At 53.3% G+C, this 18,527-nt stretch overlaps 1 protein-coding gene across 3 annotated transcripts; it reads right to left on the bottom strand.

The window, feature by feature from the left end:
• Positions 1-837: 837 nt before the first annotated feature.
• LOC114078741 (ankyrin repeat domain-containing protein 39) lies at positions 838-18,508 on the bottom strand. Of its 3 annotated transcripts, XM_027919805.3 has the most exons (11): positions 18,383-18,508; positions 14,383-14,486; positions 13,244-13,447; positions 6,014-6,160; positions 5,693-5,827; positions 4,586-4,711; positions 4,254-4,352; positions 4,070-4,168; positions 3,881-3,979; positions 3,660-3,758; positions 838-3,583 (listed from the first exon to the last, which is right to left on the bottom strand). In XM_027919805.3, exons 1-11 carry the CDS (start codon positions 18,480-18,482, stop codon positions 3,488-3,490), a joined length of 1,308 nt encoding a protein of 435 aa, XP_027775606.1. In that variant the 5' UTR covers positions 18,483-18,508; the 3' UTR covers positions 838-3,487. The 3 variants fall into 3 exon arrangements, 2 of the variants coding, with proteins under 2 accessions (XP_027775606.1, XP_027775608.1); XR_011704430.1 differs by lacking the exons at positions 838-3,583; positions 3,660-3,758; positions 3,881-3,979; ... (2 more) ...; positions 4,586-4,711; positions 5,693-5,827 and adding an exon at positions 10,175-10,835 and having other exon boundaries at positions 6,082-6,160; XM_027919807.2 differs by lacking the exons at positions 838-3,583; positions 3,660-3,758; positions 3,881-3,979; ... (3 more) ...; positions 5,693-5,827; positions 6,014-6,160 and adding an exon at positions 9,185-10,835.
• Positions 18,509-18,527: the final 19 nt, after the last annotated feature.

The raw sequence follows: 18,527 nt of genomic DNA, 5'->3' as shown, positions 1-18,527 counted from the left end.
CAGGGCACTCAACCACTGAGCCACATTTTGTATTTTTTATTTAGAGACAGGATCTCACTGAGTTGCTTAGCGCCTCACTTTTGCTGAGACTGGCTTTGGACTTGTGATCCTCCTGTCTCAGCCTCCCAAGTCTCTGGGATGACAGGCAAGCGCCACTGCGCCCTGCTGTGTTTAGTTAGCAACCAACTTCAGGCACTTCAGAACAGAAACCCTCTCCGCCACTGGGTGGTGCTGCTGTTCCCTCTGACTCTTCTGGGTGTGAGCAGAACTGGTGGCTTTCATCCCTTTTCCTGGATGGCTAGTAGTGGACATTTTTTCATGTATTTTCGGTCACATCTCTGTCCTTGGCCCACTTTCTAATTGGGCTGTTTTTTGTTCTGAGAGTTCCTCATATATTCTAAGTGCTAAAGTCTTTTGTGGGGTTTTTGGTTTGCAAGTACTTTATCCCAGTCTCTACTGCTATTGTTTGGATCTGGAATGTCAGGGCCACATGTTAGGGGCTCAGTCCTCAGCTTGCAGTGGCTCCTGGGAGGTGTGGACCCTGCAGGAGTAGGAACTGGTGGGAAGAAGGTAGGTCACTGGGGAGTGCGTCCTTGATGGGGACACTGGGACGAAGGCTTTTCCTGTCCCTTTCATGTGCACGTCACTGCTGAGTACTCTGTCATGATGCACAGGCCCATAGAGAGAAAACTAGGTGGCAGGGCCAGGTGACCATGGGCTGAGCCCTCTGAAACCCTGAGCTCAAGTCCGCCTTTCTTCCTGAAGTGGATTATTTCAGGTTGTTATGGAAACAAAAAGCTGACACATGTAGCTTAGGTTTTCATCCTCTCTGCAGAGACTTATTCAGAACAAATGGTTTTAATTTTGAGGAAGTCACTTTTTTCTTTTTATGCATTGTGCTTTTAGTGTCAAAAATTCTTCACCTAGTCTGAGGCCCCAGAAATTGTCTGTTTTTTTTTTTTTCCATAAATGTGATCCATTTTGAATTAATCTTCATATAGACTGAGGTCAAGGCTCTTTTTTTTAAGCCTATAGATGTCCAATTGTTCTGGTACCCTTTGTTAAAAAAGCATCTACCTAGCCCCTATGTACCTGTCCCTCTGCCAATACCACGTGTGTCCCTTGTTTTTTAAAATATTTTTTTAGTTCTCAGTGTATCTTTAATTAGCTGATTGATATGTGGTGCTGAAAATTGAGCCCCAGCCCCTATGTAGTGAGTCTTAAAATCAGTAGATTAGTTGTTCCTCCCACTTTGTTCTTTTTCAAATTGTTTTGGTTATACATTTTTCTTGAGAATTTGAGAATAACCTTGTTTACATCTAAAAATGTTGCCAAGATAAACCTGTACGTCAACTTGGGGAGAACTGACGTCTTGACTGTGTTGTATCTTTTGGTCCATGAACATGGTATATTTTTCCATTTATTTAACTTCTGTTTTGGAGATTTCAGCATCTTTCCCTGCATGTTTTATTAGTTTTAAACCCAAGTATTTAATTTTTCTAAACAGTGGTACTATTTTTAATTTGTATTCATATGTTCATTGCTGTTATGCAGAAATAGGGGTTTGTGATTTTCTGATGTATCCTCAGATTTTGATGTACTCCCTCATCTTCTAGGTGGGTATATCTGGTTAGGTAGACTCCTGGGGATTTCCAGTGTGCGCACACAGGTGAGTCATCTACTGATATGCAGGGTTTCTGACCTAATGATCTTTTAAAGCCTCCCCTGGTGATTTCTAATAAGCAGCTGAGGCTGAGAACCACTGCTCTTTGATCCGGTCCATCAATGAGCCGAGATGCTCTGACAGCAAGACCCCACACAAAGTCCATTCTGCACCTGGTGGCCTGTCTCAGTGTCAGGCCTGCATTGTTACAAGGCTTGAGTTTGCTGCTAAGGTTGACAAACCTTAGCAGCAAACTGGTGCCCAAAAAAGACAAGTAGGCTACGGTAGGTCATCAACCAATTTAATGAACAAAAAAATACTGATCTGTATAAAAAGTCATTTTTGTCTGTCACTTAGTCTCCTCATTTTCTAGATGAGGAGTTGTCATTGCCATGGTCTACAGCGCCTGATCTGCCCACAGCACCAGCATCTGGGCGTGCGCTGGCTGTCACCACGGGGCAGGAGCTGCCCGTGGAATGGTGTGGCCCCGGGGGGCTCTAGTCAGCCTTTCTCAAGTATCGTAGTCTTGTTCTTGGCCTGAGAAGGCCACCAAAGTTAAAGTCAAAATAACTGCTGCAGAATGAATGTCTGCCCTGTGAGGTCAACCCAGGACCATGAGGAGGCCAGGCATTGTCCCAGCCCTTCCCTCAGCCTGTGGTTCCCAGTTGAGGGTAGGGCTCTTTAGGACCCGCTTTCTGGCATTAAGGAGCCAGCCCTGCCAGCGCTCAGGCCCACCCTGGGGAACTTGGAAACATGCACCGCCAGAGGGAAGAGCCCTGGGAGCTTGGGGGAAGGGGCCCTCGTGGCCACCAGCTGGCAGGTGGGGATGCAGCGGCTGGCATGTCCCCATGGAAGAGCGCAGGGCTCCTCAGCATGCACCGCTGTGGGGATGAGCAGGGTGGATGCGGCTGCAGGCCTGGTCTGGCCTCTCTAGGACTGGGGGCAAGAGAGCCTCTGGCATGAGGGTTGCGGGCCACCGCCCCAAGAGTTGGGTGGGCCACAAGCAAGCCCCAGCGCCCAGGCTCTCGGGCCCATGCGGAGGGCCACCGGTCAGCCACCAACGCTGCTCAGGCAGGCCCCAGGGGCCCCTGAGGCGGAGGGCACGGGTTCCCCAGGACTGTGGCTCCAGCACCTCAGCTTTCGGCTTCTGAGCAACCGGGCGGGTGCAGGCATCTGCTCTGTGGGGCGTCGCCCTGCTTAGGGGCCCTGCAAACCACCAGAACCCGCCTCCAGAGTCCGGAAGACCTGAGGTGCCTAGAGCCACTGCGGACCCTACCAGGGTTGCTGCTGATAGGAACCAGGCCCTGGGAGACCCCGCCAAGGGCAGCTGGCAGCTGCACCAATGCCGGACGCCTGCCGGGCTGGCTCGGTGGCCTCTCCTGTGTCCTGGGTGCAGCTGCTGGCCACATCTGAATCACCACCTGCAGGAGACTGGCCCTGGTGGAAGGCGAAGGCCAGGCTCCTGCTCTGTGGACAGTGGACGGACACTAAGGAGGCCTGACGCCCAGTCCTGGTAGCTGGGCCAGGGCCCGTCGGCTTCCGCCCCACCCTGGGCTCCACTGCCATCCTGCCCTCGCCTGGACTGCAGCTTGCAGCTGTCTGTGGTCCTCTGCCTCAGTCCTTCCCAGCCCCAGCCCTAGTGGGGGACGTGGCAACCCAGCCACAAGCCAGGGTCTCTCCGCCTATAGGGCTCTGACTGCCCCTCAGCTCTGACAGGAAGCAGAGCCCTGAGGGGGGTCGCCACTGAAGGCGAGGCCCACAGAGCACAGATGCAGGGAGAGGGGAACGGAATGGTGGCTGTGAGGGAGCCGCAGGTCCGGGGCCTCAGCACCGGGTGCGGGGATGCCCCACATGGGCCTGCAGCGCTTCCCGGATGCCCCGCTGCCAGTCTCGTGCCAGTTGCACTGGTGTCAGGGAGGCCTAGGGGCAAGGACACCAGGTCATTCCTCCCTTTCCCCCAGCCCCGGGCGCAGGCCGCCACCCCACGGGGACTCACCGCATTCTGCACAGCTAGCTTGGCCCCATAGAGCAGCAGCAGTTTCATGGCCTTGTAGTGGCCGTGCCGCACGGCCTCGTGGAGCGCTGTGTCCCCTTCCTGTGGGGAGACGGAGGTCCCACTCGTGCCCTCACCCGAGGGCCCTCAGCAGGGTGGCAGGGGCTGTGACCGAGGGGACAGTGCCCCTGGTCTGCTGCAGGCTGCCCAGCCGCTGTGCCTACCTTGTCCTGGGCGTCAACGAGGGCTCCACACTCGATGAGGTGCTCCAGGCAGTTGGAGTGGCCCGTGCGCACGGCCACGTGGAGGGGGGTGCTCCAGATCTAGGAGGAGAGGGGCTCAGTGCCACGTCTAGCCTGGTGGCCTCCTAGCTTCTCTAACAGACCACCCAGAGCAGGCCCTTGCTCCCTCACCTTGTCCCGCGCATTGACCCGGGCGCCCTGGTTAAGCAGCAGTTTGAGGATGTCCAGGTGTCCTCCTCGGCAGGCCCAGAACACAGGAGTCCTGTCCAGCTGTAACACAGAGCCCCGAAGCCCTCAGACCTGCGGGGACGCTGCGCAGAGCATTGGCAGTGAGGAGCAGCCTCCCGGGACTCACCAAGTCCCGAGCATCCACGGTGGCACCGGCCGCCAGCAGCTTGCTCACCAGCTGGAGGTGACCCTTCAGACAGGCCCAGTGCAAGGCTGTGCGGTGCAGCTGGGGCAGAGATGGGGTTAGGAGGGTGCAGCCACCCAGAGCACCCACCTGTTGCTCAGAGGAGGTCCCCAAACACTCGCCCATCCTGCCATCAGCAAGGGCTTCTCCCTCCCAGCTCAGGACGCCACTGGTTCACGCCCCGAAGACAAGCTCTGTGGTCCCAGGCCAGGGCTGGGACCACAGTGTGACACTCCTGCTCGGACAGGTGCCACAAGCCCTCGCCCACTGCACACCTTGTCGTGGGCATTGGGGTCCCCTCCATCGGTCAGGAACTTGTCAATCAGGGCTTCCTGGTTCTCAGCAGCTGCCTTCAGGAACATCTCCAGGTCCACAGGCTCCAGCTGGGCCTGGGGCTGCGACTGGGTGAGGGGAAGGACAAGACCAAGTCACTCCCCAGACCCGTAGGCACCCGTGACCACAGTGTCACCAATGATTCCAGGACAGCTGAGGACCAGTACACCATTGCCCTGTGCAAGTAGTTCTCTTCAGTCTCCCCCTGAAATTCACATGTTGCTGGCATGGTGGCACATGCTACGATCCCAGCTACTCGGGCTGGGGCGGGAGGGTCACAGGCTTGAAGCCAATCTGGCATCTTAGCAAGATCCTGTCTCTAAGGATAGAAAGCGCTGGTGATAAGCTCAGTGGCAGAGCGCTTGCCCAGCACACATGAGGCCCTGGCTGCCAGCCCCAGCACTGGGCGGGGACGGGGGGACTGAAGTCCTAACCCCTGTACCTTGAAATGTGACTTTATTGGAAATAGGATCCTTGCAGATATAACTAGCTAAGATGAGGCCCCTTCCAGTGTGACTCGTGTGAAGGGTAGCCCTGTTCCAGTATGGCTGGTGTCCATCTTTGTTTATTTATTGGTCCCAGGGGTGCCATATCCTCACTGAGACACATCCTCAGCTGTTTTCTTATTTTGAGACAAGGTCTCACTGAGTTGCTCAGGCTGGCTTTGAACTCACAATTCTGCCTCAACCTCCTGAGTCACTGGGATTATAAGGATATGCCACTGTGCCCAGCTATTGGTGTCCCTTTAACAAGGGACGTTTGGACCCGAGGGGGAATCCACCTGAGGAAGGGATGTTGCGTGTGCAGGCCAGGGAGTGCCAGAGAGCCACAGCCGGAACTGGGGCAGAGCCTGCAGAGGAAGCGACTTGAGTTCTGTGGCCTGAGTCCCCAGTCGCCCTAGAAAGCCAACACGGCTCCAGTGTGGAGTCCACGTGGCTCCTGGTGGCCCCAGTACTACTCTTCCCCAAGCACCCCCCACCCAGGGACAGGGGCCTTCGCTTCTGGACCTGAGCCCCGGGCCGTGCGGCCTCCCAGCCCCGACTTCTCACCTTAGCCACGGGCTCAGGTTCCCTGGGGGGGACTCTGCGTCTCAGTCTCAGTCGCTTTTCTTTCCGTCTTTGAACTAAGTTTTCCAAGTCAGCCACGGTCTCCAGGTTCAGTCTGGAGCTGTTGAATCTTTCCAGCTGGGGTGGGAAGTGGGCAGAAGGCGAGGCCAGGCCAGCCATCAGCCTGTGGCTGGGGCCCTGGGGCAGCCTCTTGGTTGGTGTGCTCCTGGGCTGCTCTGCCCAGAGACACAGCACCAGCCTGGCCCCCAGGCCCTCGCTGCCCCACTGCCCAGCCTGGACTGGCCACCCCACAACAGCACTTACTTTCCTCTTCTTCTCTTCTTCCAATTTTAGCTTCTCCCGGGCCACGGCCTCTTGGAGTCCCAGCCTCCAGTCAGTAGGCCAGCCTCCAGGATCAGGAACTTCAGGCCCAAATCCCAACGTTTTCCCTTCGACCCTCTCTCCGCTCACCTGCAGGAAAGGATGTGGGTGAGCAGCCCGGGAAACCCGAGGGAGGAACCCACAGGAAGCCTGGTGCAGGACCAGGGAGACCCTGACCAGCCAAGCTGGGAGTCAGCCTGACCCTCCCTTCCCGAAGCTCCCTGGTGCTCTGGAGCACGGCAAACTCTGACCCCTGTGGTGGTCCACACCCACTGTGGCAACCACGGGCAGTGGAGGCCAGGGCCCAACTGGCTGCTGCCTCCTCTGCCCTGCTCAGAAGCCTGCAGGGTTTGGGGGCATGTGGCCACCTCTATTTATAGTGCTGGGCCGTGTCCAGGAGCCCGGGGCAGATGACACCTTAGCTTCCCTCTTGGGCTATTGTCCCTAGATTCCTACCAGCTTGTGCTACACTGTCACCTGACCCCAAAATTCTAAACCCCTGGGCTCAGCTCTCTGCCTTTGGTGAAGCTGTTTCTACCTCAGTAAAAGGGGCTCAGACCAGCACTTCCCAAGGGCACGGAGATGACCCGAGCTGCTGGGAGCTGGGCTGCGCTGAGGAGCGTGGGGTGGGGAGAAGGGCAGGGTGACAGGACAGCAGCTCAGGGCTTCCAGCCAGCACAAACACATGCCCTTCCCTGGGCCCTCCAGGCCCCTCCTGGCAGGGGCTATGCCAGGCGGGGGCCACTGGCCAACCACGGGCCTGCTGGACAGCATACCATTCTGGGCCTCACACCCTCTAAAACTGACATCCTGAAGTGTCATGTCCAGAGCTCACACAGCACCCCCTCCCCCATACCCTCTGGACATTTCCAGAGCAAAGGCCATCATGGTGCTTGTACTAAAGGAACGCCTCGCTACCCCTGTGTCCTCTGCAGTCACCTGGCACTTCCTGTTCTGCCACCTAGTTCAGGGCAAACTCACTAAACTCAGGCTGGGGTGCAGCTCTGTCTAGGTGCTTGCCTAGACTGCGAGGCGTCACAAAACACCAAAAAGACTCAGGAGGATGAGGCAGGAGGGTCACAAAGTTTGAGGCCAGTTTGGGCAACTTAGCAAGACCCTGTCTCTAAGAAGAAAAGGGCTGAGGATGTAGCTCAATGGTAAATTGCTCAGGTTCAATCCCAGGACCAAACCATCAAACCAACCAACCAACAAAAACCCCCAACAAACAAAAAGCAAGAGAACAAACGTCAGCAAGCTCAAGGGTTTTCATGTCCACCGTCGCCCAACCCTTGCCCGCTGTCTCCCTGTCCTGCCCTGAAGCCCCTCGCACCTCCCATGAGAACCAGGCAGAGACCAGGAGAGAACCCGGGCCTCCTTGTCCTCCCCGACCCTCAGACCATGGCAAGAGTGGCCACCCTCCAGCCAGCAGGTGCCATTCTGCTGGGACAGTCTGCCTCCCACCCCACCGCATCCTCACCAACTGCTGAATGCTGACGAAGTCCATGGTCCCCCCTGCTCTCCACACCCCCAGTGAGGGGAGCGCGCGGCTCAGCCCTTTTATAAGAGAGCCGAGGCCTGGGGGTGGGGAGGACAGGCTTGTGCCAGGACCAGATGACTCTAGAGGGCTGTCACACTCACCAAAATACCAGCCTGGGACTGTGGCCCACAGAGGGCAAGAAAAGGTGCAGCCAGGAGCTGAGTCGGCCACCTCCTAGACAGCCACTGCCCTGCACCTGCCACACCCACGTCCCAGGGAGCCCGGGCCCCAGCCCAGAGCCGGGGGACGTTCCCCACTCTTCTGGTCCAGAGCCCACTTGTGAGGGGCCCAGCCCCAGCCTCCTGTTGTGTCTGGCTGCCTGGGCACCAGCCCAGCTGCCCCCGCACAAGGCCAGAGTCCTCCCGAAACCTCGGGAGGGACAGGAGCAGAGGCTGACCTACTGCCTCAGGAATCCCCGTGGCCTCTCCAAGAGGGACCCAGGTCTCATGCGATGGCCCAGTGCGCCAGTCTCAAGGCCACCCTTCCTTCTCCGCCCCTCCCTCACCTCAGTTGACAGCCCCATCACCAAGAGGCGGTCATCGGTCCACTGCCCTGTAGAAGTCCTCCATGCCCCCAGGCAGGACCCACCAGACACTCTCGGGACATGGCGTGCCCCTCCACAGGCACGAGGGACTGAAGCTGCAGATTCTAGTTAGCGGGTGACCCTGAGACCCCGCTGCCACGTCAAATGTCCTAAATCTTCAGAAGCCACGTGTGCCCTTTGCCCAGCTGTGCTGAACTCTGCTTTGACCTTTGAAAGGAAACCAGATAGCTGGTAAATAAGGCTCCAGAATCAGAGCCACACCATCAGAGGTGACCAAAACAGGAAGGGGGAGCTGTGGCCGAGGAGGCCCCGTGGTCCCAAGGCTGCAGAGGCCTTGGGGGAACTGGGGAAACCCAGAGCTTCTAAAGGACCCGATTCTGAGGCCTGGGGGTGTCTTCTTTCGACAAACTCTCCAGGGTCTGAGAGGGAAGGGCTTCCCAGGGCAGAGCCAGGGCAGGCAGGAAGTCAGATGCCCAGCTGTGCCCTTTGTTGTCCACTCGGCCTCCACCTCCTGCGACAGCAGGGGACAGGGTGTCCGAGCCAACAGGATTCACCTGAAGTCCTCAGCAGAAAGCCAGTCCACCCCCTGAATCTAACGGCTCTGTCATCAAGATCCCCAGCACTAACTTTAAACAAATTCTTCCGTACAGAAAATCCAAACATAAAGCCCAAGTCTCCCCGATGAGCCCCTCCTGCCTCAGTGGCCCAGGGAAGCCATGGTGCTGGCTCAATGCACGCCTCTGCCTTCCTCTGTGTCTCGTGTCCTGTTCCTAGAGACTCTGTGCCGTGGACACACCAGCACACGCTGCACTCCATGAACATGCCCCTGCCCCATGGGCACCCTGGGTAGCACCCTTTCTCCTGAACACCCAGGTTCTCATGCCCCGCTGCTGTTTGCTGCTGCTGTTGTGTTTTCTCTGCAGTGCTGGGACCAACCCCAGGGCCTTGCATGTGCAGGCCAGTGCCACGGCTCTCTGAAAAGGCCTCTGTAGACAGACATTTTTTTTTTTAACTTTTATTTATTTTATGTGGTGCTGAGGATCAAACCCAGGGCCTTGCACATGCGAGGCGAGCGCTCTTATCACTGAGCCACAACCCCAGACCGAAAGACATCTTTTAACCATGGAGGAATCTCTCTAGGTAGGCACAGAGAAATCAGATTACTGGCCCTGCTCATTTTATTTAAATAGATTTTGCCAAATTGCCATCCACAGTGACTGTACCAGTTCCTATGAACAGATACCAACAAAGACAAGTGACAATATGAAAGAAAATAAAAAATTAATGTAAGCCAGGTGCAGTGGCGTACGCTTGTAATCCTTGTGGCTCAGGAGGCTGAGGCAGGAAGACTGTGAGTTCAAAGCCAGCCTCAGCAACGGTGAGGCACTAAGCAAGACCTGTCTAAATAAAATACAAAATAGGCTGGCTCAGTTAGTTGAGTGCCCTTGAGTTCAATCCCGGGACCCCCCCGCAAAAAAAGGCATATATGCAAAACAGTATCAATACCAGAATATAAACAACTCCTACGAATATAAAGAAAAAAAAATAGCTGGTTGTGGTGATGCTTGCCTATAATCCCAAAGACCCAGGAGGCTGAGGCAGGAGGGTCACAAGTTCAAGGCCAGCTTCAGCAAATTAGTGAGGCCCCAAGCAACTTAGCGAGACCCTATCTCAAAGTAAAAAAGGGCTGGGGGTGTAGCTCAGGATAAAGCACCCCTGAGTTCAATCCGAAACCCCGACCAAAAAAAAAAAATTTTAATGGGCACAGGCAGGCAGTTCAGAGACAGGTGTGCAAGTCTCGCCAGTAATTAGCAATGCAAAACAAAACAGAGCCAAGGAACCTTCCTACCCCCTGGATTACCAGGGTTAGTGAAATTGTTTTATAAAAGCCAGTGTGGACACAGCTTTCGAACTGGGCACTCTTGTAAGCTGTGGGCAGTGTGCCAGGCCCTCAGATGCGTCCCCCAGATTCACCTGCTCAGTCCGCAGAGCCACCCTGAGGACGCTCTCCTCTGATCCTCACCTCACAGCCCTGGAAACTGGAGCCATACAGGTAACGTGTCTGTGCCAAGATCCCTCAGCAGCTCTCTCATCAAGATCCCCAGTGGCTTCATCACCTCGTCAGGTTTTCCTCTAGTATTCACCTGGTTTGGGGGTTTCATTTTTGAAACAGGGTCTTACCAAGTTGCTGAGGCTGCCCTCCAAGTTGTCCTGTCCCAGCCCCCTGAGTTGTTGAGGTCACAGGCGAGCAAGCCCCAGCTAGTTTTGTTTTTATATGAAGGTCTTTCATTCTTGGAATTCACTTTGAATGAGGTAAGGATACGAGTTTATTTGTTTCCAGATGAGTGGCCGTTCACGTGACAACAATGTAGAATATGCTCCTCTGTCCAGGCGTCCACACTTCTAGCCACACCTCCCCCTGCCACGCGGGCTCTCGGGGTCTCAGCCACAGCTTCCTGCCTGCAGCGTGGGTGCTGGGCAAGGCAGGGGCCTGGACAGCTGTCGGTGTCCCTCCAAGGGCGACCTGATGCAGGGAGGCCTCAGCTGGCCAGCAGGCCACGCAGGTCGCTGTTGCAGGGCAGCAGGTCGCAGGCCAGCCGTGCCTTCCGGTCTTGCACAGCCTTCAGAGCGGGGCTGTGCTGCAGCAGCAGGCAGCAAATGTCCATGTGCCCCTTCTCGGCTGCCTGTGGAGACAGGGGTTTCAGAAGGGCTCCTTGGGCCTGTGCCTGGCTCCACGTCCAGGAGTGTTCCTCTCACTCCTACAAGGCCTGGAAATGGAGACGCTGCTGGCTGCAGAGGTCCCTAATTCCCACTACCCAAGGACCTGCATGTGCCCGGTGGTGTGCCCAGCCTGTTATTCTTCTTGCTTCCTTTGCCAAGGCCACTCTTGTTTGGACAGACTTGCTCATTAAGAACAAGAACAGAACCTTGAACCTGCAGGCATCTCCAGCCAGGCGCTGGGAGCCTGGGCAGAGAACATGGACACAGCCCTAACCGGGAACGGAAATGAGCAGGGAAACGGGGGCCCAGGCCCCACTTTCTCTGTTGCGTTCCTCACAACTAAAACACTTAGGGTCACTCCAGGGGAACTGGGCTGCACGAAATAACCACACAAGAGAGGAGATACCTTTTTCTTTGGGGTCCTATAATGGCTCCTCTGACCTTAAGGGTCCGCAGAGAGAGAGAGAGAGAGAAAGAGAGAGAGAGAAAGAGAGAGAGAGAAAGAGAAAGAGAGAGCGCTGACCCCTTTTATTGAGGAGAAGCCATTCAAATGAGGCAAGGGGTCAGTTTCAGGGGATTGAGTCCAGCTTCCTGATGTCTGCTGTCGGCAGGTTGACTGACATCTAGGAAGGCCCCACCCAAAGGCAGAGCAAGAGAAGGGACACACAGAGGGCATTTCCCAAACAGGGCAAAGGGGTGATATCACAAAGGAGCAGCTGAGGGTAGCTTAATCCATGGGGCGACACACCACGTCTGAAGGTCACTGTGAGATGTAGTGACGGTCAAAGCCTCTCGGCTCCAGGACAGAAGGTCATTCAGAGTGGCTGTCCACATTTCTCCTTCTTTTCTGAGACAGAAAACCCTCTTCTAAACATCGCTATCTAACCTACCTCCTCCAAAAGATAACAGAGGTCAGTGATTCACATTAATGATCTCATTTAGGAGCCATGTTAATCCCACTTTACAGAGGAAGAAACATAAGCTAATATAAACTAAGTAACTTGCCCAAGGTCACAGAGCAGCCTGGGACCCTAAGCCAGGTGGGTCTGACTTTAGAGTTTGAGCTCTTCCCACTCTACCCCAGTGTTGGGGGTGGAACCCGGGGCCTGACACATGTCAGGCAAGTGCTCTGCCACTGAGCTAAAGCCCCAACCCCAGTCCTTTTTGTATTTTATTTATAGACAGGGTCACAGTGAGTTGCTTAGGACGTCATGAAGTAGCTGAGACTGGCTTTGAACTTGTGATCCTCCCGCCTCAGCCTCCTGAGTGGTTGGGATTACAGGTGAGTGCCACTGCACTGGTGACTACAGGGGCTTTTGAGAGGTATCAGAATTAATACTAGTAGCAACCACCATTCCAAATTTGAATCCAAACCTCTGTCTGCAGATCCCCCTGGAGAGCACAGATTGAGGGCTCTGGGCTCTGCTGCCTCAATTTGGGTGGCGCTATGCTGCGAGCAGCTGTGAGGGGTCCCACCTAACTTTTTTTTACGAAAAATGAAGTGCTAATGTTTGCGAAGTCCATTTAAAAAACCACACACCGAACAAAACTAAAACGTATGTCCATCACTGTCTCTGTATACCTATCCCGAGGTTCTCACTGTGGGCGAGGGAAGAGGAGGCGCTGCAGCTGAAGGCGGCCAGCTGTGGGCACACAGCCAAGCACGCCCCAGCAGCATTCTGCCGAGATGCACCCTGTGCGTGTGGCAGCAGAACACCTGGGCCACGGCAGCCAGCGCCCATTAGAGGGGCCGAGGCAGGCAGAGCTCAGGACAAGCGGCAGGGGTAGGCGACCCTGGCCAGCCTGGCAGTTTGGCTCTGGACTTGGGAAGAGAGCTTCTGGAGACTGCAAAGAGGGCAGGGCTTGATGAGACTCTTTGGAAACCACTGCTCTGGTGGGAAAACCAGGGTGGAGACAAGAGGTGAATGGGTTCACATACACGGGCCTCTCGCTGAGACCCCTCTGCAAGACGCACAAGAAGTGCCTGGAGGGGGCACCCGGAGACCAGGGGCAGACCCTTGGCTTCAGGCTCTTCCCCACAAGAACAGGCGTTTCTGGTCAAAGGAGTTTAATGGAACCACTGTGGCTGTGAGCTGGAATGGGCTGCCAAGCAGGGAGGGGGGGAGTGTCAGAAAAGCACCCCTCAGGGCACCACAGGACAGAGAGCTGAGCACCCGGCTCATGTCCGTTGTGTGCACAAGAAAAAGGCTGGGAAATCGCGCTGATCCTTGGGAGTCGGCACGCACTGAGGCTTCAGGTGCTCTTCATTTCCTCCTCTACACTTTCCTGTTCCCCATGTTTTCTATGGTGAACATGTCGTTAACCTTTATAATAAGAAAAAGCGAGTTCTACAAGTGGCAGAGGGACGCACCTTGTGAAGACTGGTCATGCCATCGTCGTCCACCAGCTGGGGGTTGGACCCGTGTGCGAGCAGCAGCCGGGCAACCTCAGTGTGCCCGCAGTAGCTGGCCCGGTGCAGTGCAGTGGCGCCCCCGTGGGTCTGGGCATTGCACTTGGCCCCGCTCTCCAGCAGGAACTGACAGACAGCATAGTGCCCATTGCGGCTGGCGTAGTGCTGCAAGGACAGAGGCTGTGGCTAGAGAGCAGGACCCAGGCAGGTGACAGGGTGGTGGGGGAGACACAGGCTCTGTAGCAACGGGGGCCCAGCTTAGGGAACACCTGCTACTGCGCATCCTAGCATCAGTTTTCATTCCCACCTCATAAGATGGTCATGAAAATAAAATGAAATACCTGATGTAAAGCTCTTATACTAATTAAAACATCCAGGTTCATATGATGCTTAAAAAAGAAACTTTGCAGCTAGGCGTGGTGGTGCACACCTGTAATCCTAGTGACTCGGGAGACAGAGGCAGGAGGATTGCACATTTGAGGCCAGCCTCAGCAATTTAGTGAGGCCCTAAGCAACTTAGGACCCTGTCTCAAAATAAAAAAAATTTAAAAAGAAAACTGGAGATATGCTCAGTAGTTAAGCATCCCCAAGTTCAATTCCCAGTACCAAAAAAACAAACAAGAAGCTTTGCTGAAATACAGGGAACATAAAATGTCAGTCACCTTTCCATCACTGTGACAAAGATAATCAGCTTAATAAGGGAAGTTTGGCCTGGGGCGGAGCTTAACGGTAGAGCTTTGGCCTAGCTTGTGTGAGGCCCTGGGTGTGACCCCTGGCAACACAAAAACAGTAATAATAAGAATAATGACAATGACAATGAAAAGATTTACTCTGGCTCAACTGAGGAGGTGGCAGACCTTGGTTGGCTGGCCTGCTGCTTTTGGGCTGGTGGCAGTCAGCACACCATGGGGGTGGGTGCAGGCAGGTGCACCCCATGACCTCACCTCCTTTCCTTGGGCCACTTCCTGCAGGGTCCCCCCCTCCTAGAAGCACTGAAGGCTAGCCTCTAGGGGACACTTAACCACACTGGGGCAGTGAAGATACAAGGTAAACACACTCCCCTCCTCTCTCCTCTGACCCTGTGTGCTCCTCAGGCTCACCAGGGCAGTGTAGCCAGCAGAGTCCGGCTGGCTGGGGTCTGTGGACTTCTGGATGAAGTGCTTCACTCGGTTCAGGTCTCCATTCAGGGCTGCCGACCAGATTCCTGCAGAAAGACAGCCATGGTACTAAGCAGGGCAGCATGACAGGATTTCTTAGCATTTCCACTATTTTTTTTTTTTTTTTTTTGTACTGGGGATTGAACCCAGAGGCACTTAACCACTCAGCCGCATCCCCAGCCCTTTTATTTTTATTTTGCTAAGTTTCTTAGGGTCTTGCTAAGTTGCTGAGGCTGGCCTTAAACTTGTGATCTTCCTGCCTCAGGCTCTTGAGTCTCTGAGGTTACAGGTGTACATCATTGTGCCTGGTTGAAACCTGAAACTTTTGAGTGCCGACAGGACATCACAAATGGAAAATTCTACACATGATTTCACATAATGGTTTGCAGTGAAAACAGGCCTAATAAGAATATTGTATGAAATTACTTTCAGGCTAAAAAGAATAAAATTTTTTTTTAAAATTACCTTCAGGGCTATGTGAATAAAGTTTATGTGAAAGAAATATAAGTGGATGTTGTGTTTAGACTTGGATCCCATTCCCAAAATATCTTAAATATTTGCAAATATTCCAAAATCAGAAAAAAAAATCTCAAATCTGCAACACTTCTGGTCCTGAGTATTTGGGATAAGGGATGCTCAACTTGTACTTACTATGTACCTAGTACTGTTGTAGGCACTAGGGGTCAGCTGACAAAATAACCCTAATCCCCCCTACACACAATGTTTGGCTTTATGGAACTTTTCTTTCTTCTTTTTTCTTTGATGGTGGTAGTGGAGATTGAACTCAGGGGTGCTCTACCCTGAGCTATACCCCCAGCCCTTTTTGAAATTTTGAAACAGGGCTTCACTATATTGCCCAGGCTAGCCTGGAACATGCAATCCTCCTGCCTCAGCCTCTGGAGTCAATGAAATTACAGGCATGCATGATACTACAGAATAATTACACTCTAATTAAAGGAGAAAGATGAAAATAATGTGTATATATATGTTTATATACCATATATAGGTATGCATAATCTGCTATACACCTATGTTCATAAACTATACATATAATCATGTATGTACCTGTATACATGTATTCTGTATACTTGGTAAGTCAGGTTGTGCTAATGCTCTGAAGAAGACAGGGAAGGCCTGTATGCAGTGGGTAGGGATGGCCTCTCTGACGAGGTAACACACGAACAAAACAAAGGAAATGAGAAAAAGGCATCACTTGAATAGATGCATGAAGAAATAAAAGCAGAAGAAACTCCCCCCCAAAACCAGATACCCTGACCTATGCAACTTGGAGTTACAGGACCTAAATCTTCATTATTCCCCAAGTTAAGAATATTATATATGGGGCTGGGGCTGGGGCTCAGGGGTAGAGCACTTGCCTAGCATGTGTGAGGCACTGGGTTTGATTCTCAGAACCATGTATGAATAAATGAACAAAATAAAGGTACATCAACAACTAAAAAACCTTTTAAAAAAAGAATATTATATACAGAGATTTATCAAATTAGTGTACATACAAATGTGGCATATGAATCCCACTATTATGTATATTTACAATGCACCAATTTTAAAAAGTTATAATCTAAGTTGAGTGTGGTGGCACATACCTGTAATCCCAATAACTCAGGAGGCTGAGGCAGGAAGACTGGGAATTCAAAGCCAGCCTCAGCAACTTCGTAAGGCCCTAAGCAACTTAGTAAGCCCCTGTCTCCACATAAAAATAAAAAGGGCCTGGGAATATAGCTCAGTTGGTAGAGGGCTTGCCTTGCATGCTCAAGGCCCTGAGTCTAATCCCAGCACCACAAAGTAAATAAATAAACAAAAAGGTCTGAAAATGTAGCCCAGTGGTAGAGTGCTCCTGGGTTCAATCTCCAGTACCAAAAAATAAAAATTAAAATAATTAAAATAGAAACAAAAAAATACAGAGAACATTTAAAAGTCATCAAAAAGAAAAGATCATCATGCATCAAAGACCAACAATCAGATTTACAGCAGACTTAACAACTGTTGCAGATACAAACAGATAAATAATAATATTTCCAAAGGACTAAGGGAAAAAACCAAACCTGTCAACCTCGAATTTTATGCATAACTAAGCTATCACAAGTGTAGGGGAAGGAACAGACAGCATCTTCCCTGAAAAAACTATTAAGCAGCTATTAACTGTGTACTTTTGGCGACGCATGGTGGCACACACCTGTAACCCCAGCAGCTCAGGAGGCTGAGACAGGAGGATTGCAAATTCAAAGCCAGCCTCAGCAACTTAACCAGGCCCTAAGCGACCGAGCAAGACCCCGTCTCTAAATAAACTATAAAAAAGGGCTGGGGTGCTGGGGTTGTGGCTCAGCGGTAGAGCACTTGCCTAGCATGTGTGAGGCCCTGGGTTAGATCTTCAGCACCACATAAAAATAAATAAAATAAAGGTATTATGTCCAACTACACTAAAAAAATGTTTATTTTTTTAAAAAAGGGCTGGGGACGTGGCTTAGTAGTTAAGCACCCCTGGGTTCAATCCCCAGTACAAAAAAAAAAAAAAGTACTTCTGAAAGAAGAAAAATGAACCCAGAGAAAAGATACGATTTGAAGGGGGAAAAATTCACACAACAAAATTGATAAAGATTTTATCATTGTGGGAAATAGAAAACAAATGAATAAGCAAAATGATGTCAGGTATCAACAATGCTATGAGGAGAGCAAGGTGACAGGTGTTTGTTTCAGAGCTACCTAGAGGGGAAGGGCCCTGCCTTGGACAGTGCAAGTTTTCTTTCTCAACAGCAGCACTGACCTTCTGGTGGGGAACATTCCTTGTGGTGGGGAGCTGATGTGGGCATCAGAGAATGTACACAGCACCCTTCCATGTATCAACCAAAAAATGTCTCAGGAGGTAGAACTGTCCCCTCTTGAGAACCCCAGAATAGGGTGTTCTGGGAGAGCCTCTATGAGGAGGTGACACGGAGCTGCCATATGAAAACAAAGTACTAGATAGCCTAAATGTTGGAGAAGGTCACTCTAAGGAGATGGGACCGCAAGTGCAATGACCTTCATGGGAAAAGGTCTTGCATCTTTGAGAAACCAAAACAAGAATGGAGGGAAGCAAGGATGGGAACTGAGATGAGTGTGAGAAGTGGAGAAGGCGACATCAGCTCCAGACCTCTATGGGCCACTATACGGAATCTGGATTTATTGCAACGGGAACTGCAATGTTCTGGTTGAGTATTTTCAAAAAGTTTCTCCGCTGCTGGGTGGAGAGGAGAAAACGCTGAAGGAGCACGGGTGGCGGCAGGAGAGGTGGAGAGGATGCAGCAGGCGCAGGAGCCACTGCATGGCAATGGGGCAGTATGAATGCATGAGCGGCGGCAGCACCCAGCCACCACCTGGCGACAACGTTATTATGACTGCAGAACCTGCCTCTTCCAGGTGACACAGAACGCAGCACAGTGGTTCTGAACAGAAGAGGGACCTCGGCTCCCAGCCTTCCTTACTAGCAGCATGATCTCTGGACCATCTGGGGCCGGTAGGTGGGGACATGGCCACCCGCCTCGCGCTCTTTGCCACGGCAGGAGCCTTTACACCGGCCCGGCTCAGCAGGGCCAAATCCCCTCGCCGCGCGGCCCAGGCCTGACGCTCCATGCCCTCCAGGTGGGCACGATACCCCAGCAGAAGACTCTGGACCTCTAACCCCTGAGCGAATGTGTCTCTCAGGTGAGGAGCCAGGCCCTGCCATGCCACTTGGGAAAGTTATGGAAACCAATGCCTCGGACTCCCCGGCTCCACGCAAGACCAGGTGTCCAGGGACGCGCCCGCGTCGGGGTCTGCAGTTCCCAGCAGCGCGGCGGCTGTGCGCCTGTCGCCCTGCAGCCCTTTGGCACCAGGCCCAGGAGCGCCCGACTCGGTCCTTTGCCCCACATCCGTGCCGGCGGACTCTGGGGCCGCGCGGCCGCCTCACCCCTCTCGAAGTCCATCTCCTCCAGCGTCTGCTGCACGCCGGGCACCGCCACCGGACGTGAGCAGCAGTGTGAGTCCGCGAAGGGCCGCGGTGCCGCCATCCTAGCCTCGCTGGTCGCCAGCCAGGCCTCAGTGAGCCAGGAGGG

The sequence above is a fragment of the Marmota flaviventris genome, chromosome 14 (genome assembly GCF_047511675.1).
Source record: "Marmota flaviventris isolate mMarFla1 chromosome 14, mMarFla1.hap1, whole genome shotgun sequence".
In the NCBI taxonomy this organism is placed as follows: Eukaryota; Metazoa; Chordata; class Mammalia; order Rodentia; family Sciuridae; genus Marmota; species Marmota flaviventris.
The sequence above is the reverse complement of the archived record's forward strand: the minus strand, read 5'-3'. Positions and strand labels throughout refer to the sequence as shown.